Genomic DNA, 23143 nt, shown 5'->3' on the forward strand with positions numbered 1-23143 from the left:
TCTATGGCACATATTTGCCCCCAGATGCCAGATGAATCCACAAACTTTCCTGCAGTGGCAAAGAAAAATCCCTGAGCCCCAACTCTAGAATGCAGAAGTCTTCTTAAAAGGGCTCCAGTATGCAGAGTACACACAGGAACTCTCTCTTTCTTTCTTCTACCCTTTAAACTACTGTTCTCTGAAAAGAACATATAGTCTTGTGTACAGCTCCCCAACGACAATTTCTTCCTCTGATCCTCTAGAAAAAGAACAGAAAGGGAGAATACAGATGCTAGCAACAGCTTGGGATGCCCTGCTGTGCCTACAAGCTAAGGGTCATGGCAGGATGCTTGGATATCCGACCACTGTCCCTGGCCCCCCTGGCCAAGTGATTCTAGCCTAGAGAGAGAGACGAAGCCTAGTAGTTGCTCAAGTGCCGTGCTACACTAGCAGTTTTCCCTATCATCTCTCAATAGGAGTGTGGGGAAAGGACAGCTGCAAAGTACATGGTCTGGTACTAAGGCACCTGCTAGTCAATTGGTCCATTTAGGTTAAGGCTAAAAGGCATGATCTCCATGTCCTTCAGAGGCCAACAGCTGCCTAAGTGCTCAGCCATGTGCTCTACAGCTGTCCTTTCCCCATTTCCATCTCTCAACAGCAAAGGAAAAAGGACAGCTGCAGGGCGCATGGTGACTGCTAGCCTGAGGGGACTGGGGCTGAATTGTGCAGCGTTTCACAGAGGAATCCACTTTTCTTGTGATCCCCACAGATTTGCCTTTGACTCCATCTCCTACAAGCCTGTGAAAGTTATATGGCAGTAGATCTAATGGAGGAAGAGAATAAGTAATGCCATCTTACTTACATGGCTTCACAAGAGTAAGAAAATAACTTTTCCTTTTTATGTCCACAAAATCTGTATAAATTTTGTGGTAAATATATATATATATTCTTTTAGTAAAGGGTTTCCTTATAGAAAGAAGACATAAGCAGAGAAAGTCAGGGCTAGTGGTAAACTGTATAAAGCAGCTTTTAGTATTTTATTTTACATCTATCTGGCACAAGGGTGGGGAATTAGACTTGGTGAGTGGGCCAGATCATTATCTCCCACACAATGATCTCCTGATGTCACAATAACAGAAAGTGATCCATGTTTGCCCAGGCAGAGGATTGCTGGAGTTTGAATAGCTCTCTGTGATGCATAGCTCCCTGCGATGAAGTGAACAGGTTCATTTATTTATAAAAATAGTTGTATGCCCCTATATCATAAAAAATATATCAAAGCAATAAAAACATCTCACATGCAATCTGGACACCCCCTTGTTGTTCTTTTTATGTTGAGACCTGGATGTGCTCCAGACCCAAGAGTTAACACATAAATAACACGAAAGTCATTTTAATCCATCAAAAAGGGAATTAACATGTTGTCTCTAAGGGAAATTAGCATATTTACTAAATATATTGAACAAAATCAATGGGCAGCACACACTAACAAAGGGCTTAGTTTAGAAGTCTTGTTCCTAAAGCATGCCTGAAAATACAAAGGGTACACTAGAAAGAGGGGAAACTGGCTGAGGGAATGAAGCTGGTACCAGGAGAGTTTAGCAGTAGGGAGAGAAGAGGCGGCTGCCGGAGGAATAATAATAATAATAATAATAATAATAATAATAATAATAATAAATTTTATTTATATCCCGCCCTCCCCAGCTGAAGCCGGGCTCAGGGCGGCTAACAACAATCAAAGCGTTTCCTGTTCAATAACTGGTTGCAGGCACCTATGCACGGGTCCCAACTATCCACTCACTTCTTATGTGAAAAATCATTTACCAAAACATAAAGAATTCTGCCCAAAGCTCACTATACACACCACAGATTCAGATATACAAACAATTAAGAGTTTGCCCACTTCCTTCCTTCTTTGTGTTTGTGTTCCAGATACCAGGAACCAAAAAGTCCGTCTGGCAGAAAAATGGCAACTAGGCATTCTGTTCTGGCAAGTGTAACCCTGGTTTAAGGAGCCATTTGGTGCACCTCCAGATCTGTGTTAGAAACTCAGATATATAAGCTAAGTGCCAAATGGCTCCTTAAACCAGGGTTAAAGGTAAAGGTAAAGGTACCCCTGCCCGTACGGGCCAGTCTTGACAGACTCTGGGGTTGTGCGCCCATCTCACTTAAGAGGCCAGGGGCCAGCGCTGTCCGGAGACACTTCCGGGTCACGTGGCCAGCGTGACATCGCTGCTCTGGCAAGCCAGAGCCGCACACGGAAACGCCGTTTACCTTCCCGCTGGTAAGCGGTCCCTATTTATCTACTTGCACCCGGAGGTGCTTTCGAACTGCTAGGTTGGCAGGCGCTGGGACCGAGCAGCGGGAGCGCACCCCGCCGCAGGGATTCGAACCGCCGACCTTTCGATCGGCAAGTCCTAGGCGCTGAGGCTTTAACCCACAGCGCCACCTGCATCCCTAAACCAGGGTTACAGTTGCCAAAATGAAATGTCTAGTTGCTATTTTGGGACAAGATGGCTCTAAGGTATTATTTTTCAAACGATTGACTGACTGTGATTATCAATTAAGCATCTGGCTAGTTCAGATGACAACCTTGAGCTAGGTTAAGAGCTTTGAGAACTTAAAGAAGAAATCACAGTTAGTCCATCATTTGAAAAGTAAGATTTTAAGGCCATCTTGGCCAAAAATGACAACCAGATATTCCGTCTTGGTGACTGCAGCCTTGGATTAAGGACCCATTTGGCATCCAGCTTATATATCTGAGTTTCTAACACTGCTTCAGGTGCCATCTTCACTTGATCACTAGTGGCTGATAGCCAGGTGCAAAATGTGCCTGGTGAATTTTGAACGCTGGTCAGAGGCAGCCATTTTCAGGCAGAAACCATGCAAGGAGGGAGTAAGGAAGGTAAGACCAGACAAATCAGAGAGCAAGAAAGATCGGACAAATCAGTTCTGCTGGTTTGCTACAGCCATTTCAGGAAGAAACCATGGAAGAGGGGGAAGATTGGAGAAATAATGGATCAGAAATGTCCCCATAGCAATCAGTGGAAATTGCAGAATCACTTTGCAAACGCTCACCTAACAAATGATTTCCAGGGAACGCACTGCGTTTGATAAGCGGGACCAGGCCAGCCAGATGGAGATGTCAGTCGCCAACGAGGGATCCAGAGATCTCCAACAATTGGACATGCGTCAGTCACAAAATGCCGTTGTCGACTGGAGGGATTTCTAACACTGCTTGCCAGTACAGAAATCAACCTTCTCTGGTTTTCAGTGAGGAAGCGTTCTAGATTTGGTGCAAACCCATTTTAGAGATCTCACACAAGGCCATATTCTCAAGTTATATTCATTGTGCTAATTGCTGAGTGTCAGAGAGATCAATATAAAAGCTTAACTACAAGTTAAAATCACATCACTAACCAATTACTATTTTCTGTGGTGGAATTAGCTGCTCAGATGAGCCACAAGCGCACACACGAGAAAAAGGGCAAACTGAGAACCATGCTGTCATTGAGCAGCCAGCCGAGTAGGAGCTACCTGTGACTAATGCACAGAGGGCTGCTTGAATTAGGAATACGAGGAAAAGACATTGTGTGAAGCCTCCAAGGGACATAGTTAAGGCCAAACGCATATTGGGAGGAGGATGGCAGAACACAAATATGAGCTAGATAAAATAGGGAATCAGAGTGGCAACATTAGGGCCTTCAGGTTTCTATGTAGTCAAGTTGCTTCTACTTCTAGAATTGGGGCGCATTGCAAGTTCATGACTGAAGCCACATCAGCTATGAAAGAATCTAATGTTGCCTTTAAGAGGCCAATGTCACTGCAGTTTCTGGAGAAAACAGGTGAAGCAATGCATGTCAAGCCAGTTGCACAACCACAAATGTAGCAGCCTATGCGTTACCTGGGACACCAGAACTTACAAGACAACTATCAGGTCCTTCATCCACCCCTGCTTCCACTACAGCCGATTTACTAAGTGTATTTAGTAAGATCCTCAAGATCTAATCTCCCTGGTAAACTTGCAGAGGAGTAAATGGGGTGGAGGAGGAAAGACAACCCAAAGGATTGGAGGAAAGCCACTTTTCAAAAGGTTTGGGTTTTTTCATTGCAACTATGTATAAGTTAAAGAAAGAAAGATACTAGTGAAAACTATGGTTGAAAAGTTACCTAAAACCGGAATGTAAAAAAGCTAAAATTGTTAAAATAACTGTTACCCAGTCAAACACTTGAATTTTTACACTTAATATTAAGATATTTACTGTTAATACCAGGGGAGACCGTTAAAATACTTATGCTATGGAGAAAATTGCATCTCTAACAAGAGTCAGAGAACTATCATTAATCAGTAGGAAGAGCAAAAAGTTCCCTTATTTAGGTCATTTTCATTAAATCTTTCGGAAGCACATGGACCAGATTACTACAATTACATTTTCTATAGCATGGCTCTGCACGCAGTGGTGGACACAAAAGGAAAGTTGTTTGTTTGTTTCTAGGAGACAAAGTCTTTGCTTGCCTGCCCTCCCTCCCTTTAATAAAAAAGGAGAGACTGGTGGGATGGAGTTTTTTGGGGGGAGGGGGCTTCTGTGTTGGGGGAAATGGAGGGGAGAAGATTTAAGTGGTTGCCTTCTGCTGAAATGAGAAGTTGGGTACTGTGTGAGAATGGTATGGAGGGTGTTTGCTGGTAAGCAGTGCAAGCAAATGCATGTCTACTCACAAGCAAGCTCTACTGGATTCAATGAGGCTTACTACCAGGAAAGTAGAAGTTTAGATGAACTCAGTGGGGCTTATGCATGCATAGATTCCGCTTAGACCTCCGAGTGGGGAAGTAGATGCAACTTGCCTTGTAAATTAGTTGAACTATTCTTAAATTGGCTGAAAAAAATATTTAAAATATTATATGGAAGTTTATTAATATTTTTATGAAATCTCACACCTCCTTACACTGTAAAGCCCTCAGCTGCCATGGGGAGGTGCAGCAAAGCTTTCCGCCACCCCAGGGAAGCGTAGTGCACCCTCTGCCATCTCAGAAAGGCGCGATGGTGGCCCTCAACTACTGTGGGGATGCCCAGTGAGGCCCTCCTCCTCCCCGGGGATGCCTGCAAAGTCCTCCGCTTCCACAGGGAGGTGTGGTGAGGCCCTCCACCGCCATGAATGGGCATGGTGAGGCCCTCCTCTGCTCGGCAAGGCCCTCCACTGCCGCAGATATATATCATGATATATCGAGATATTGTGATGTTTAGTTGGCGATATATCGTGATATTGAAAACCAGATACCGCACAGCCCTAATGGCATGTAATGCACATCTCTGCTTTCAGGCCGAGGGAGCTGGGGTTTGTATACAGACAGCTTTTCTGGGTAATGTGGCCAGCATGACTAAACGTCTTCTAAACTTCTGACACACAGAACACCATGACAAGTGCTTACATACAAAGACTTTGCTTGAATTATTTTTACAAAATGTAGTTGGCTATTGATATTTACCTATCAAATTTTTAAAAAGAATGTAGGAGTATTTTTCATATATATTCATATATTGGTTTTTTTTCTTTACACATTTTTGTCCCTTTTTTCTTTTCATCCCTTTTTCTTTGTACACTTTATTTCTTTATAACTGAAAACTTTTCAATAAAATATTGATACTAAAAAGCCCTTCATCTTCTGAGTAAGGCTGGCAGTCATAGTTCGTAATCAGTAAGAAGCAAATGAACTTTAAAAACTATGTGCTAGCTATTTCATCATAGGAGGTGGGTGGAATTAGAAGTCTTCTTATGCCAAGTATTCCTGAGCAAAACTTCCGCCTGGATATCAGATATATGCAGGCATATGACTTTGTGGAACATTCTATCTGCTCAGAGATCTTCTTTTTAAAAAATTACAGGTTTATTATTTTTTGAAACAGACTCTGGATCAAAGTCTGATTAAGGGGAAAATCACATTCATATTTTTAAGAACTTAATACCACTTCACTTAATACCCATTACCACTCTTCACTTTTCCAGCTTTGAAATATTCTATCACAATGCCCCTTCCACAAGAGAAAACACTTCTTCACTATGTGTGGTATTTGACTAATTTAGGACTATTTATTTCAGTGGGTGTACTCTGAATATGACTTAAGTTGGATACTACCGTAATCTATTCTGGATACTGGACCACAATCCACTGCAACGAGAGTTGAATGCAATTCCATCACAACATGATTGGTGCTGGCTTCACTGTAAGCCTAGAAGTATGAAGGACTCTTCTTCACTGCTTGCTTATCTGCTCCATTACCTTTTCTTCCTTCATCTCTGATGTTCAGTGACACTGACATAGCTGAGGGCTTGGGAATGATGTGTTTTATTTCAGTTGTGGCATTCTCTTTCTTCCCTCCTTCAAAAGGGTGTTTCATATATGTAAGCAACAGCTCATATACATGGGCTTTCTGAAGGAAACATACTATAAAGTTCTGTGAAATTGACACAGCTACCCACCTAACTTGCCAGTTCCATGAAGAGACAAAGCAGCAACCAATCACATGGCAGTTGACCACAATCATAAGGAAGCAGCAGGAAGCGGGTAAGGGAGCAACATCAATCCTGTCAATATTGATCAAATATTAACTTCCCTACATGAAGTAGACATTTAAAATATGAGAAGCACTATTTTCAAACATGGATATAAAGAAAGTGGGAGACAGAGGATTAAAAATGCATCTATTTACATTCACTAAGTTTTACAGTGTAACACAGTAAGGCTGAAATACAATCCTAAATCCTTCTTACTATATGGACAACAATCATTTAGAAAACGTTATATAACTTCATGTTAAGTCCCATTTCTGTCTTTCACAAATGCATACAAGTAGCGCAAGAAAAAAAAACCAAATGTGCTTTTTTAAATGGGCTCATTTAAACCCCAGTGGCAGTAGTAGAAATTATCAGCATTCAGCCTGCAAATACAGGCATACTTCATTTTACTGAGCTCCTTAGGAGGACGTGGGTGCAGCTGCAGGCAGCCTGTCTGCTTCCAGGGAAGGAAGTCCTCTCTCTGCTGCTGCCACCACCCCTCTTGTGGCCACAGGAGTGGCACTGGCTAGGGCTGGAGCAGAAAAGGAAAAATGCACTTTACTGTGATATGTATTTGTTTTATTGTGGTGGTCTGCAACTGAACCCACAATATCTCCAAGGTGTGCCTGCACTGCTGTACTGTTCTGCACTGAGTTAGGAACTTCTCTAGGGAAAGGGAAATTTTCTAATTCTTGGAATTTAGTGAAATATAAAAATATAAATTTATAACTTTTTGTTAAGTTTTTTTAGATCCTATACTCCTTTTACAATCACAGGTTTCTTTTCACTTGTTTCTAATGGAAGTCTCAAATAGTAAGATACAGAACAAAATATGCATTACTTCCTGTTCAGAGATTTATTACTCTGATGTGGTAGGATATTCTGCATATGCTCAGGAAAAAAGTGCTTCATTCCTAAAAGAGAGGCAAACATCAGTGCTCCAGAGTGCCTGAAACCTATGCCATCCATCCAAAAATGCTGCTCCTCAACTTAATTTGGTATATTGGGACATAACACAGTTGACTACTTGGCCTCTTAAGGCTAAGTCCCTTGTGCATACTCATCATAGATCTATTAATCACCTTCTAATCAATCATTTCCATGTGATTTATGGGGGGGGACCCAACAAAAATGTGCTTATGGGGGGGACCCAACAAAAAACAGTAAATTCATTTAGAAGGAGACTAAAACTATGCTGCTTCAGTATCAGAGCTTGAATCCTGTAATATATGGAAGCAGATTCCAAGACAGAATCCTAGAACAAGTTAATCTATCAGAGGTAAGCCTATTATTTTACACTAGCATTTAGGGCTAAGCAAGTTCTGGTTCAGTTTGGGATAGGAATGGTCACCTTCAGCTACTACAAGACCCTAATCCAGAGGTTTTCAACCTTTTTGAGTCCATAGCTCCCTTGACACACTTTCTGTGGCTTCCCTGTGGGGAAACGCACTTTAAGCCTCAGAAATCCAGTTATGTCACCCCTTGCTTGCAGAGCTGGGAACCCTTCACCCCTTTTTGAAGACCCTCCCTTGTGGAGTGTTCCCTCAGCTTCCTCTCCTCTCCCCTCTCCTTCAGAGTTCTCTGGGCAGTTGCTGATGCTGCCACACCCGATCCCAAAGAGAGATGCCTCCTGGGAGGAAGAGGCCTCCAGCCTTAGCGGCCAGATGCAGACCGGCTGAAGGTGAACATGAGGCCACCATCTTACTCACGTTGGGAGGCAGCAGTGGGCACTGCTGGGCCTGCATGGTGAAAAGGCTCCCTTTCAGTGCTGGGCACTCAGCTCCCAGGCAGGCATTGCACACAGCAAGCACAAGAAAGGCCAGCACAGCACCTGCCTGCCCAGCCTCCCACTTGCTCATCCATTCCTAGCAGCAAGGACTGGCGGGCTGGGTCCCCTCACCCACTTGCCGGCTTATTCCAAGGCCGCCCCAGCAACCAGCACCCCCTCCCTTTCCCTTCAGGGATACCAAGAAAAACTCCTCCTTTGAAATCTCAGAGCAGAAATGAAATGCCAAGTATTTTTGACTTTTCTTTTCAATCCCATATAGTCTCAGAATCCATTACGTTCTCCTTTAAATTATAAGATTAAAGGGTTATTTCAAAAATATTCCCATAAGCCTCTTCACCCTCTTCTGCAGAGCAGCCACTGCTGCCCTCTCAACTTCCTCATATGAATGCTGAAGTAGCTCTACCACAAAAAGCAGCAGCACTTTTTACAGCATACATTTTCATCCACTCAAGTCATATGCTGCTCATTTCACCCACACTTTTATGTTTAAGTATGCCAAGAATGTGGGTGTATGACCTGCAATTTAGCATTTGCATCTTTAACTTTTTCAAGCCACTGACGATGCATGTTCACTCAGAACTGAGCCTTGCTCATAGTTACTGCCCAGTAACTAGGCCTAGGCTGGCAGCCTACAGATAGCTTTGCAAGGGCAGGTGAACTACTAAGACAGTTGTGGATTTGTTTAAAAGGCCAGACTAAACACGCGCTTGATTTAAACTATCGGTAAAAAACGCTATCGGCTCAAATCTCGTTTTGAAAACCAATATACCGGTAACCTAAGCCATACACTGAAACCAAAATGGCTCTGGCGGCCTTTCAGTCAACTCCTAAAGAAACTCAGTAACGGAAAGGTGGGAAAGTTGGCAAGAACATTAAGCTTCCTAAAAGCTCTGGAACGTTTACATTCAAGCCCGTGAGGACCTTCTTTGTGGCCCGAAGCGGGAGTCTAGTTAGAAGAAGGGCAAGTCCGTCAGGCGAGACCCCCCAGCCGACACCGCCCTCCCAGCCCCGGGGCAAGGCGAGCCGGCTACCCCGTTTATATGCCGGTCCTCGTCTCCAGTTCACTTGGCACGAGAGCACAACAATATAAGCGCAGCAAACGTAGCGGCAGGTACAGCAGAGCAGCGACGAAGTAACTTGAAAGTACTTTTTCCAGCAACCCCAGGCGAGGTCTGCAAGATCAGCACAAGCGGGCGGGCGGGGGGAGCAGTCAAAATGGGCCTTTGGAGCCTCCGCCCCCGTCGACACCGCAGTGCTAAACCGGGAGGGGGGAGGAGGAGCAGCGCCTGAACAAACTCCCCAGGGGCGTCGTGGGAAGCGCGCAAGAACCTCTCCGCTCCGGCGGAGCAGCCGACCAACATGGAAGAGTCGCCGCCCAGCGCCGCCCCCCCCCCCAGCCCGGGAGCCCGGGCGCAGAGAGGGCAGGCCCAGCTGCCCGGCCCGCCCGCCTGCCCTTGGAGCGGCGCCCGCGGGAGCCCTGCCCAGCAGAGGCCTCCGGACCAAGTCGAGAGGCCCGCCGGCCAGGCCGGTCCCCCCGCGCCGCGCCGCCCCGCAGGCCTGGGCCCGGGCCCCGGGGAGCGCGCGGGGGGGGAGCGGGGAGCGGGGAGCGGCGCCCCCCCCCCCCGCCGCCGAGGCGCCCCTCGCCCAAGGTCGCGCTTACCTGCCAGGGCCTCTGGCGCCCCGTGCCGAGTCAGGCGGCGGGACCGAGCCGGAATTTGCCCGGAGAGGCGTTACGTAAACCGGCGCCGGCCCCGCCGAGGGGAGGGACAGGGAGGGCTGGGGCGGAGCGCCCTCTCCTCCCACTGCGCAAGCGCGAGGCGGGCAGCTGACGCGACGTCAGGATCCTTCCGCCGGCGCCTTTCGCGGCTCGGGCGAGGCTGCTTAGCCAGGCTTCCGGGGAGCAGATGAGCCTTCTGCCTCTTTTGCCACAGCGACGCGCTGTTATAAAATATTTGGCTTCAAGGTTTAAAACATTCACCATGAAGCATGCGTCTGTGTCACATAAGAAATAAATACATGTTATTGTCCTGCACTGTATATTAATACTCTCCTAGATTGCCTCCTTGCACTCCCACTTTCCTTTATTATTTCAGCCCCAATCCTCTCCCTTTGCAGGTTGGATTATTGATCGAATAATTATTTAAAATGGTTTATGAACTACTTAATAGTTTAAAAAATATATTCATGTGATGAACAATATTTAAAAAACCAGTACCAGTGAAACAAAAATACCACCTAAAGCCACTAAAACAGCAGTATAGAAGCAAATTAAACAAAATTTTGAGAGATTCAAGTGCATAAAGCAGAATCCAATCACATGAGTTAGGAAAAGCTTGGGAAAAAATATAGGTATTTACAAGAAATGTGAAGCAACTGATAGTTCCTGCTATATTTTAGGGAAGAGGGAGGCATTCCATAGAGTAGGGGCAACAGCAGAAAATGCCTATTTTGGAGTCACCATCCTATGTTATTCTGTAGGGTGTGCTGCCACAAGTGGAATTTATCCTGATTAGCTAAGTGATCTTCCAAGTTTATATAGGGGCAGGTGATATTTCAGGAAAACTGGTTCTGAGTTGTTCAGGGCTATATACGGTATATGTTAAGATCTTGAGCATGGCCTGGCAGCTTACTGGTAGCCAGCACAGTTCCCTCAGCACAGGTGTAATCTATGTGCAACTCAACAATCTGTCCACAGCATTCTACAACTTTGTCACAGTTAACTTGGTTCTGTTCCCCATCCAACATAAAACCTGCCCACCCTAAAATAAATCATGGCCATCTGGGCGTAGCCAGAATTTATGGGGGGTGGCAGGCTTTATGTCGGGGGAAGCAGAACAAATTTATCTATGATGCTATTGGTCAGTTAATTAAGTATTTTTATTTACTTGATTTGTAAGCCCATGCTATCTGCCTTCAAATCATGTGTGGATGGACTTCCGGGTTGGCGCCTCCGGGAATGGCGGAATTCCTCTGATCGGGAGGAATTTGCCTCGTGGAAATCTGGGTCTGGCCGCCACGGCGAAGGCGGAGACCCACTAAAAATCACAGGCGGGTGAAGCCTGTGAATGTGGGATTTGGCTGGCACCTTTTGCGGCTCCCCACTCGTGGGGAAACCCGGTTTCGGGGATCCGGAGCAACGTGGGGTGAGTGGCGCGGTGCTTCGAATTGACTGCTTCTTCCACGGAGCGAAGCCGCATAGCTGTTGCTGGAGAGCGCTGACTTTTTCCTGTGGACAATTTGATTTTAAAGCAACTACCTGTGAGTAGAGCGGAGAATTGGATTTTTAAACGTCTTAATTTGGCACCGAAACGGGGAGGTTCAAAACAGGAAGTCCGCCTTCCCCTTTTGTAAATAGACTGAAGCAAAGAGACTGTAAGCTAAAGTCTTGGAAAGCCTACTGTAAAGGACTAAATTTCCATCGGCAGAAAACATCAAACCCTCCTTGGAAGTAGGAGAAGAGGGGGGAAGTTTTGGATTGTGTGTGCCTGTAGGAGAGAGCGAAGAAAGTTAAAATACCACCGCTCCAAACCTGGAAACGGGCTGCTAGTAAGACTGACGTTTTTGGATTGTTCATTGATAGTGAATAGAACGTTCGCTGACAGCTAAATAAGAGAGATACATTGTTTCCATTCTCTCCATCTGCTCTTAAAAAGGAGTAAAAGTAACTGAAAATTGAAACTAACTTTATTGTTTGAACTGTGTTTAAAAGGACTAATACAAATAGAAACTGTTTCCCTCTAGAGGAAGCCTTTGAAACTGTTATAAGAGCTGAGCTGGGGGAATTTCCAGCTGTAAGATAAAAAGCTGTGAGATTCTGGGACTGACCTTGAATCGGTTAAGAATGTTGACAGAAGAGGCCTTAGTGGCTGCATTATGTAAGATAAATGACTCACTGGAACAGCTTCACAAGAAGCTGGATTTAAATATAGAAAGTATAAATAATTTGGGACAAAAGGTGAACATCAATACAGAAACTATCCAGAAATTGACACAGGAATCTACTTTGACATGGCAAACTGCGGAGAAGGCTAGGGAGAAAGCTGTTGTCGTCGAACCTAAAGTAACACAATTGGAGAGAGAAAGAGTCCCAGCCTCACAGATGCAACTTGATGATCATAAGTTGATGCCTGTCATGATTGAATCTAAAGAAAAACAGATTTTGAGGATCAGAGCCCTGCTTGAATTGGATTTGATGGACTTCCTCACACAGGAATTTGCTGTCTCTTGGGACCTGGACTTGGGTCAAGAAGAGACTAAAATTGTGAGGGCCTTCAGACTTGGAAGAGGAGGGAAAAAAGAGAAGAACAAAATAAGAGACTGTTGGAACTACCAGAAGAACTTAGAAGAACAACAGTCAAGAGAGTAAAGTCGTTCTGAAATACCTTTTGGATCTTAGGTCTAACTATGGAGATTTGGTTGCCCTGTTGAGAAGGAATAAAATCATCTTTAGGAGGGAGTTTCCCCGAGATCTACTCTTCAGCCTCAAAGGAAGGAAAATAAAAATAAGATCAGTAGAAGACAAAGCAAAGTTCCTGTATAAGCACGAAGAAGACTTGCAGAAGGGACTTGGAAAAGAGTTAAGAGCCTCGGACAGAAGATCACCAGGTTGATGGACTATAAGGAATTGGTGGAAATGACTGGCAGAATCCGAGACCAGGGAGAAGAGACGGTGGAAGAAGATTGGAAAAAGTTTAAAGACTATTTATAGAAATATTGTAAAATTAATGAATGTTGGAAAAATGTTGGAATGAAGTTATATGGCTTTAGTAGAAATGTTATAAGGAATTAAGTATAGATAGATTATTAGAGTATTAGGGAAAAATAAAGTTAGAATATGTTAAGATAAATATAGGACAGAAAACAGAGAAAGATGGAAAGGAATTGCTGAAACAATTAACAGAAGTGGAATACAAAAAGGGAGGTGTGAGGAGGTCGTTGAAACAAGTAAATGAAATATATGACATTGAAATTGTATGATGTGTGTTTTAAATTGTTTTTGTTTGGCTTTATTTAGTTTATTGTGTTAGTGTTGTGTTGTGTAATGTTTATACTGTACATTGTATTGTATTGTTTTCTTTTTTCTTCTTTTCTCTTTCTTTTTTTTGTAGTGTTTAAAAGTAATAAATATTATTTTTAAAAAAACAAATCATGTGTGGATGACTCACATCGAGGAGCTGAGTATCCTATACTTGGCAACTAAATTTGCATGTGTTAATGTTTAGGTCAGGTGTGAATAGGTCAGGATATGCCTGAAGGCCTTACAGGAGAGGAGGCTGGAATCAGGCTTGTCATCAAGGTTCATAATGGTGGGTTTCCTGTCATATTAGCCTTTTTATTATGTCAACCTTTTTATTAACACCTATAACAGAGAAAGAAAATGCATGAGCCAGGTTCCTTGGCAAACCTCATGGTTAGCTAACGGAAGTAGAATCTTGATCCTGTGTTTTGGGTTTGTCAGGGTGGGGTTAGGGTTAGGACTATTTTTACCTTTGTTGATTGACTGACTTTTCCCTGGACTTGAAACACTCTGCTTGCTTATTCTTTCCCGCACATTGCAGTAGATGTTCTGCGTCAATCACTACACTAGTAGGGCAATATTTTCCAACTCTGGTGAGCTGTGTTCCACGTATTTGCTTATTTTCCCCTATTTTCTTTTTGTGTCTTCCCACCTTCCAATTGTAAGCCTATGGACAGGTACTGTACTTTTTTTTAGTGATCTTCATTGCCACTTGGGGAGCCTTTTTTGCTTAAAAAGTTAGATATTTAAATAAATAAAATTGACTGATTACTAGCTAACCAGCACTATATAAATAGAGTTCTGGAATAATTTTGAACTATTTATGATTTATTTTCTAGTTCTAATCTACAACACCTCACCCACACAGTGGCGGAGGAACCCTCTCTGGCACCTGGGGCAGGATGCCCAGGGGTGGGGCAAACCACCCAGCTGCGCACACGCGGCATGCCGTACGGACTGCGCACGCATGGCAGCTCGTATGGTCACTGTGCAAGAGGCAGCCCGTATGGACGCTCGCACAGATGGCGCGCGAGAGCGGCAGTCCGTACGGATGTCACGTGAGCGGCACCCATACTAACTGCACACATGTCCTCGGCTGCTCTACAGCTGGGGGGGCAGTGGGCCATCTTGTCACACACACCCCCGAGTGGTGCCCAGGGCAGCCCGCCCCTCTCCTTCATACGCCCTCACCCACAGCAGTAAATGCTTAGGTGGTTTTGGGGGAGGGGATGAGATTTATGGGGAAAGTTTAGCCACTGTCCCATCTGTTGCGTGGGAGCCAACAGGCAGCACGCTTGGCTAACAGCCGAGAGAAACCAGGCACGCAGTGAGCTTCTTTATCAGTTCATTTATTTAGTATCAATGCAGAGTACTCCTTCATAGCTGAGCTGTTGCCCAGAGACCCCTCCTACTTATGGTGGCTGCCAAGGGGCTCCTTCTACCCGTTTGGTTTTCAGCTCTATGCAATGGTTCTGCTAGCCTGGTTCTGCTAGCTTGCTCCTGTTATAAGAATTTTAAGGTCTTATATATATAAAGTAAATGTTCATAAATGTACCAAGCAAGCATATACATAAATGTATAGACCACATGTCTGAGACCCACAGAAAAAGTCCCGAAACCATTTGTCTCTTCCAAATGACCTCAAATATTTCTCTGCAAGGTTGAAGGAAATGGGGAACCTCCCCATTGCCTCTTTGCTCGCAAATCCTATCTCAAGGGCACATCTAAGATATGAATAGGGTGAGCCTGTGACCTGTATTCAGGGACTGAGTAGTTATCATAACAAAAGAGTGGCCAGGATGCCCAGGTAATCCAATCAGGTAACCTGGCAGACAGGATAAAACAAAGCACTCAGATTTCTGTAGTCTGCCCCTTTTCTGATATAAAAAGGTAAAGGTAAAGGTACCCCTGCCCGTACGGGCCAGTCTTGACAGACTCTGGGGTTGTGCGCCCATCTCACTCAAGAGGCCAGGGGCCAGCGCTGTCCGGAGACACTTCCGGGTCACGTGGCCAGCGTGACATCGCTGCTCTGGCGAGCCAGAGCCGCACACGGAAACGCCGTTTACCTTCCCGCCGGTAAGCGGTCCCTATTTATCTACTTGCACCCGGAGGTGCTTTCGAACTGCTAGGTTGGCAGGCGCTGGGACCGAGCAGCGGGAGCGCACCCCACCGCAGGGATTCGAACCGCCGGCCTTTCGATCGGCAAGTCCTAGGCGCTGAGGCTTTAACCCACAGCGCCACCTGCGTCCCTTTTTCTGATATACGTATGATGTATTGGAGGGTGGTTTGGGCTACACCCCTTCTGTGATGTACGTATGATATATGGAGGGGTGGGCTGTTCAAAAGTCTATATAAGGGCTTGCACACCTTTGTCCTGGGTCCCTCCTGCCTCCTGTGTGGCAGTGAGCACCCTGTTGCAGCAGTTAATAAAGATCAGGCTTATAGCTGCTTTGCTTTTGTATATCCTGGTCTGGTCTGTGTTCATTTTCTGACCGTTTGAGCCTTAAAAGATACTCTCTCTGAAGGTCCAGTCTGAACCCCTTGAAGGGACCCCTCAATATTCTTGTTTCACTCCAACTCCTGGACGCATCTTGGGGTGCCCCTCACCTCCTCATCTGACCAGTCCCTGACAGCTGCTTATACATTTCAAGCATTTTTAAACTAAAGTTTTCCATATTTGCATGGAGCTGCTGCCCCCCCCCCCAAATTGGGCTCTTTTAAGCAGCCATCCTGTCACTGCGCCCACAGACTCTCAGGATCCCAAAAGTGCCCACAGACCCCAAACACATTGGCGGCCACTGTCTGAACTCACTCTTTTGGAGACCAGGCTCAAAAGTCTGTTGTGATCTTGAAAGAATTAATATTCAGAGCAACTTGAGCACAACAAAACGTACTTTTGCAGCACCTGGGGGAAGTTTTCTCCCCTTTCCTGCCCACTTTTCGTTTCCTTGGCCTATGTTAACTTGCGCTAAAAATTCATCAAAACCCATTAAACCAGTGGTGTCCAATCTGTTTTCAGAGAGGGCCAGATTTGATGAAGTGAAGGGCTGACCAAAGTTGACCTTTTTTAAGTATTGAAGTTGTTGAGGTTTTTAGGATTTTACCCCAGGAAATAAGCTGCCACAGGAACCGGATTAAACTGACTGGAGGGCTGAATTAGGCCCCTGAAACGGACTTTGGACATGCCTGCATTAAACCGTTTGGTGTCGAGTCATGTTGTCCAATATCTTTGGTTCTAGTAGGGTCATTATTAAAAGTCCATAAAATAGATTTGGCGGGGAATGGCGTTAAATAGTAGTAGTAGTAATCATCATCGTCATCACACCTAAAAGCCTCTAGGCGCGGGAACTCTAGTTGACCGTTAAGAGTAGTTATTACTTTCGGTCACAAACAGCCAGCCGGAGGAGGGTTGGTTTTCCTTCGTTTCCTTCCTGCGAAGCCCCTCTCGGGCTCCCTTCCTGGCGAGCCGCGCGGCGGGGTCGGTTTGGGCCGGTTCTGAATGGAGGGAGCGCAGGGGCGAGGCGGGTGTCGGGAGCAGCCAGCCTCGGCCAGCACTGCAGCCCGGCAGCCCGCAGACACATGAAAGCGAACGGTTCCCTGTCTCTTGGCTTGGTTAGCAGCGGAGAAATCCTTCCAGGGGCGGCAGCACGGCTGGAGAGCCCCCGGAGGAGGAGGAGGAGGGCGGCGGCGGCAGCAGCCTCCAGCGGAGCCGGCAGGAATTGCGCCGCCCTCTCCGCCTCCGCCGCAGTCCCTTGCCTGGCTTTCTGGCCTAGTGGCGCGCGGCCGCGGGAAGGCAACCCCTGACTGAGGTGAGCTCGGCGGGGCGCGGGGCGCCGGGTGGGGGGGGGGGAGGCTCCCGCCGCTCGTCACGGGGCGCGGCCTGCACCGTCTTCTTTGTGTCAGCCTCCGTTTCCCCCTCACAGCTTGGCGGAGCCGAGGCGGCTTGTGAGCGGCCTGGCGTAGCTGTCTTTCTCCCTCCCCCCAATAGGCCGCCCTTGACTTTGGGCCTCCGAGGCCTCGCCTTTGTCTCCTGCCGGGGTTGAGGGGCAGCGGCGGGGAGGGCGCCGTCGCCTTGTGCCCGGGAGAGCGGCCTTGGGAGCCGCCTTCCTTAAACCCCGCTGCCCGCTGCTGGGGCGCCAAGGAGGCCGCGGCGCTTGCGGGGTCTTGGGACTGGGCTCGGTCACTTTGCTGCCCCTGAGGAGGGTCGCTCGCTTCCCGAGGCTGTGCGTTTATTTGAAGGGGCCTCTTGGGTCGCCCGGCATCGGCACCGCTAAAAACCAGGTAAAAACTTCCTCGAAACCCGGAGGAAGAGACCCGTGGCTCCCTTGGCCAGCGTAGCTCGGGCACAAAACAAGTCTCGAGGTTCGGAAAACCGTATGATCGAAAGACTCGCTTTGGGGTAAAATCTTGAAGCTGGCAGGATTTGAGCCCCCAGCTCAATAAAATAGGGAAGTATGTAAAGCCCGTACTTAGAAAAGAATGCGGTAGCGGCCTATTTTTCCTTTGCTTAAATTATTTTTCATCTCTCATTCTTGGTGGGCAGGTACTTTTCCCCGTACGTTATCAGTAACTGTTACTTAGATAAATTAAACTTACATGCTTACATATGGAAAGTAGGAAAGAAAGTATTCTGTCCTGAGAAGACCCTATCTGTGCAGGCCTGGATTTCTTTATTTTTGTTTTTATTTTTGGTGGATGAGGAACGCCTGCCTGTCATTCAGAGCAGAAACTCCCAAAGGGTTGTGAGATAAAGGCTTCTGTGAGCCTCCCCCCAGGGGCGCTGCCTGGTATATCCCTGCATGGCTTGGCTGTGTTCGCCCCCTTTCAGTCAGTGTCCTCTGGACAAGTAGTTTTTTCTGCGTCTATATTTACAGAATGCAATTCAGTCAGTCTTGACATGGACACAGCAAAATTGCATGATTAACAATCTTCTACTTATCTGCATGAGAATTGGGTTATCTGCATTTTTCAGTTTTTTTCTTCTACTAATCAGATGATGGTCAGAGCAGTGATTTCTAGAAACAAGGTGAAAGCTTCTCTTGGAGCACAGAATTCATAGCTAAGGGGAAACCTTTTTACATATTAGAGTGAAACATGTTTCCAATATTAATTCAGATAACTGCTTCAGCCGTCAAAAGTCTAAAAATATTGATCTTGCATTTTGGCAGGTTTCCCCCTTTATGCTAGAGAGGGGTGAGAATGCAGCTTGCAGTGTATAGACCAGTGAGCAAGCTTTGGGAAAGATGGCCTGAGTTCAGTGGCTAAACTGCTGACAATTTGGAAGTGCTATCAGCAGGTAGAAGTGAAATTGCTGGTGGCTGGCAAGCACAGGGATACTTCATGAGAGACAGTACGTTCTGCTTCCAAAGTTTCCCAGGTCTCTTTTCCTATATGCATATAGAAAAAGTGTTACTCTGAATGCTATCTGCACGTGCATTGAAGGTGTAACTTTCTTCTGTTCATATTATTACTAAATTGGAAATCAAAGTGTGGGTTACTTATATCACCACTCAAGGCTTTAAAATTATGGAATAGCAATGAGGGGCAGTGATAGAAACAGTGGTTTGGAGCATGAAATGCTTTGTTGTTTCCAGATCTATTAAGTTTTCTTCTAAGGACATCTAGGATGCTGATTACAGATGTACAGTATTCAACAAATAGTAGTATCTTTACATCTGCCATATCATGGCAACAGTTCACATGAATTTTTACAATGAAGTGTTCATGTTCCTAGATCCTCTCATGCCCCTCTTTTTATCCATATTTCTAAAAGAGTGCAGGTGCTTCATATGTGGTAGTTGTCCTAATGTGTCCTTGTTTTTGTGAACACGTGTTGCAATGAAATATGTGTATTATCCCTTTCAGTTTCCATATGCCCTAGAAAAATGTTCCAGAAAAAATGCTCACATTTTGTGACATTGCAAGCAGTATAGGGCATATTTCACCCAAAGTAACTAACTATAAACATATTTTCTATCTGTTTAACATCAACAATAAAAATGGGTTTTTGGATAACTAAAATGCCTCCACAAGAGCCCTGACATTATCTTCAAACGCTTTTTATGCACTTGGATTTGGTCGTGACTGTGTATGTCTTTCTTCCCACTTTGATGCTGTACATCCTTGAGTTCTTCTAGCATTCTTGCAGTGTAGCTGCCATTCAACATCTAAGGATTGATGGATATTCAACCAGTCTGACCACTTCTCTCCACAGAAGGCTGAGAATGTTTGCTTTCCCTTTTGTATTTTGAATTTTCCAGCATTAGATGCCAGTGAAACATCTGAATGCTTTTTTAAAAAAGGTTTTTATAAAATATTTTCATTGGTTACAAAATTACGTACATCATCTCAATCTTCAGATCATAATGTAATTTCTACAGATTAAAGTCTCACATCAAGTATGACTAATGTTGTATGCAGTATAAGGTTGGGGGAAGAGGGGGGTAGTAAACTTTCATTCTTTTACATAGTATATGTGTGAGGTTTCTGTGTCAGCTTTGTGTGGGTAGGTTATCTTTATTCATTTATTGGTTTTCACTGGCATCGAGACAGGTTGGGGGGCCCAGGGCATGGATGGTTGCCTTCAGTTGGCTGCAGTGAGTTTTGTTTGCATGTATGGAGGGTGCGCGGAGAGGAATTGTTGGGTAAAGTTAGCCATATTGATTTGTATGCTGTCAGTGAGTTCTTCTTGTTGCCTTGTTGGGCTGTGTGTGTAATAAAGGGGAGCCACACCGGGCTGAAGGTGTCCTCTTTTATTTGTCCCCAGGTCAATTTCAGTTTGTTGGTTAGCTTTTCTAGTAAGGCTGATTTCCATACAGTTTGGTACCAGTGGTTCATGTTCAGATCCTTCTCTAGGTGACATTTTGCTTTCCCCATATTTAGGTACTTCCTTAATTCATATAGCTGCCCCATGGCTGAAGTACTCTAGGAAGCCAGTGTGGTGCAATGTTAAAAACTGGGATGGAAAAGCTATTTGCCACATGGCTTCTGGAACCTGGATTACAGGTGCAAAAACCGAATGGCTAGTTGCCTTTTTTCCCCCTTCAGTGCAATGACACTTTCTATTTCTTTTTTCATAGAGAATTTATTTGGTTCTTTTTGCAATTTGTGGTACTTGGAGGATTGTAACCAGCCATAGCAAAACAGGTCATATAGAGAGCACAGTGTAACTTAAATTTAGGCATGTATAGGAAGTAATACCCAGTGAACTTCATGGCTGAGTGGGGATTTGAACTCTGGTCTCCCAGGTCCTATTCTTCCAGACACTCTAACCATTACACCACAATGGATCTCACTGGGGAAAACCTTTTTCTTTCAGTTTGCAAAACCACAGCTTCTGTGATAGGTGGAGCTACCAGTGAGGGATATTGTCTCATTCTGTCCATTCATGCCTACACAGCGTGATTACCGTTATTTCAAGGTTCTAAGGTTTTTATTTCTGTAAAGAAAAGTACTTCCCTTAAATGGTGCAGGAACACTCATGCAAATCTTTTAAAAAAAAATAATACGGTGATGCACCACCATTTCTAAAAATAAATAAATTCTGCATTATGATATCCTTTAAGACAGGCGCGTCAAACTCCCAAGAGATTGTGATCTGTGAGCTTTTGGGGAGGGGGCAGAGTTGTCGAGCTTTTTTTAGGGAAGGAAAACTCCGATGCTAACAAATGCACACAATACAACTGAGAACTGACAATAGATGCAACGGAGGAGGGCAGGGCGGAGAATTATTTTTTCTACAGTTTTTTAAAACACAGGATCAAAAAGCATCCCTGTGGATCTACCTGTTGATCACGGTCAACCGGTTGGACATTGCTGCTTTAAGAGATGTGGTGACCACAATTGCACGCAGTATTCCAAGTTCAGCTGCCATGTCCTTCTTTTTTCCAGTTCTGTTTTCAATCCTTTCCCTAATGATCCTTAAAAGATAATTCCTCCATTTTACTGCTGCCACAACCTTGGTCAGCGTCTTAATTGAGCTATCCACTCAAGATCCCTTAGATCTTGGTTCTTGGTCAGTCATCATCAGCTCAGACCACAATAGCATATAAGTAGTGTTAGGATATTTTGCCCCAGCATATTTCACTTTGCACTTTTTAACACTGAATCAGATTTATCATTTTAATGCTCATTCACCCCTTTTGGAGTGCTTCACAGCAACTTTTAGTTAAAAACTACCCTGAACAACTTGGTGTCATCAGCAAAGGGCTAGAAAGATGCTCTGTCTCATGCTGCAGACATGGGTTCAAAAAGCAGACAACACACATCCAATAAATCTCACTCACTATCACAAATGGGCAGAACCGAAAGTAAGAACTAGACCAGAATGGTTATCTTATATATTTCAAGATATGAGAATACTTATTCTATTTACACTTCTCCCTCCATACCAAACACACCATTAGATACACAAAATCAAACTTCAGAATGGGCAGGTACACAGGAAGGGGACTGCTTTCCCCACCCATCACCCATTCTTGTAGCTAAATTGTAGATGACTTTCAGTAGATTTTCTTATTGTAGTATTTTCATATGAATTCATATGAATTTGCATGTTCCAAAAGTGTCAATATTGGCCCCTGGAAAGGTGAGATCTTGACCAGTTCAGAGGTACAGTATACAGTCCTATCTTGGTTTTCGAACAGCTTAGTTCTCGAATGTTTTGACTCCCAAACACCACAAACCTGGAAGTGACTGTTCTATTTTGCGAGCTATTTTTGGAAGCCAAACTTCCAATGCGGCTTCCGATTGAGTGCAGGAAGCTCCTGCAGCCAATCAGAAGCTGCACCTTGGTTGTTGAATGTTTTCGGAAGTTGAATAGGCTTCCGGAATGGATTCTGTTCGAGAGCCAAGGTTCGACTGTAGTATTGTGATAGTCGTCTAGTTATCCTAACACTTTGCACAACTAAGCATTGCACCACCACCTTCCATGCTTTTATCTATGTGAGGTGTGCTACATTAGAGATGCCTGATTCAGTGAAATAGTTGGCTGATTCTGTTGAGCTGCTATTGTAGTGAAGATACCACTGTATAAGTCTAGGCAGATGGAGATCACACACAGCATTGCATTGCCCATCTTAGAGGAGAGACAAAACACACTATTTATATGAAATGTGTCCAAAATGAGAACTTGAAGACAAATTCTCTTACTTGTTTTGTATCATGTAGCATCAACCCAATGTAAATTGGACATGGTGTGTCATGGTTGATTCTATGTCTGACAGACTGGGTTTCAGTTTGAATTCACCTGTCCGTGTGGTTAATCTCCCAAGAGCTGAACTAATGTCAGTATTGAAGATACAGTTAGTTGACAGGGTTGATCCTTAATGTTAAGGCACTCAATTTTATTGCCCATTTAGGAAGGCAGTTAATATAACTGAAAGAGTCTCCTCTTGACATTCTATTAATGTTCCATCAAGATTTGATTTTTTAAAGCATACTTCTATGCAACACATAGAAGGCAAACTGCATCATCACCACTCAGTGTTCGATATTAGCCAGGAGCCAGGTGTATTTTGTGACTGGGAATTGTCTGATTGTGAGCAATTTGAGAAGTCTTGTCGCCATGTATGCGACTGAGATTCAGTGTTAAAATTTGCTGGTGCTGTGGGCGCAGGAGGAGAAATGCCACCCTGCCCAACTCTAGAGTAGGAGAGATTGCTGCTGCCTTCTCCGTGCCGCTTTGCCACCCCACCCCAAACATGTAAGTTCAAATCTAGCACAATACTTTAAATAACATATATTATATCTATATCTATACATGCCGGTATTTGTAAATACTATTTTTTCAAATGACTTAAGATTTT

The 23143-nt window shown here is 44.8% G+C and overlaps 2 protein-coding genes across 9 annotated transcripts in view; one reads left to right on the top strand and one right to left on the bottom strand.

The window, feature by feature from the left end:
• Positions 1-10132, bottom strand: part of KIAA0232 — a 48479-nt gene extending 38347 nt beyond the window's left edge. For 2 of the 6 annotated variants that reach the window (XM_079983459.1, XM_079983456.1), the window contains exons 1-2: positions 9981-10132; positions 6457-6561 (exon numbers count right to left, since the gene is read on the bottom strand). The gene's annotated coding sequence lies outside the window, so the exon portion shown is untranslated. Of the gene's footprint in view, positions 1-6456; positions 6562-6932; positions 7064-9980 lie in introns of those variants that run through there. The other 4 variants (XM_079983458.1, XM_079983455.1, XM_079983457.1 and 1 more) reach the window with 3 other exon arrangements.
• A 6679-nt stretch (positions 10133-16811) lies between these two features.
• Positions 16812-23143, top strand: part of FAM193A (family with sequence similarity 193 member A) — a 49271-nt gene continuing 42939 nt past the window's right edge. Inside the window, exon 1 of one of the 3 annotated variants that reach the window (XM_079983479.1) lies at positions 16812-17146. Coding sequence is in view for 1 of the 3 variants with exons in the window: in XM_079983477.1 (XP_079839603.1) it covers positions 22907-23040 (134 nt within the window). In the remaining 2 variants the exon portion in view is untranslated. Of the gene's footprint in view, positions 17147-17456; positions 17619-22068; positions 23041-23143 lie in introns of those variants that run through there. The other 2 variants (XM_079983478.1, XM_079983477.1) reach the window with 2 other exon arrangements.

The sequence above is a fragment of the Podarcis cretensis genome (genome assembly GCF_951804945.1).
Source record: "Podarcis cretensis genome assembly, chromosome: 7".
NCBI classification, from domain to species: domain Eukaryota; kingdom Metazoa; phylum Chordata; class Lepidosauria; order Squamata; family Lacertidae; genus Podarcis; species Podarcis cretensis.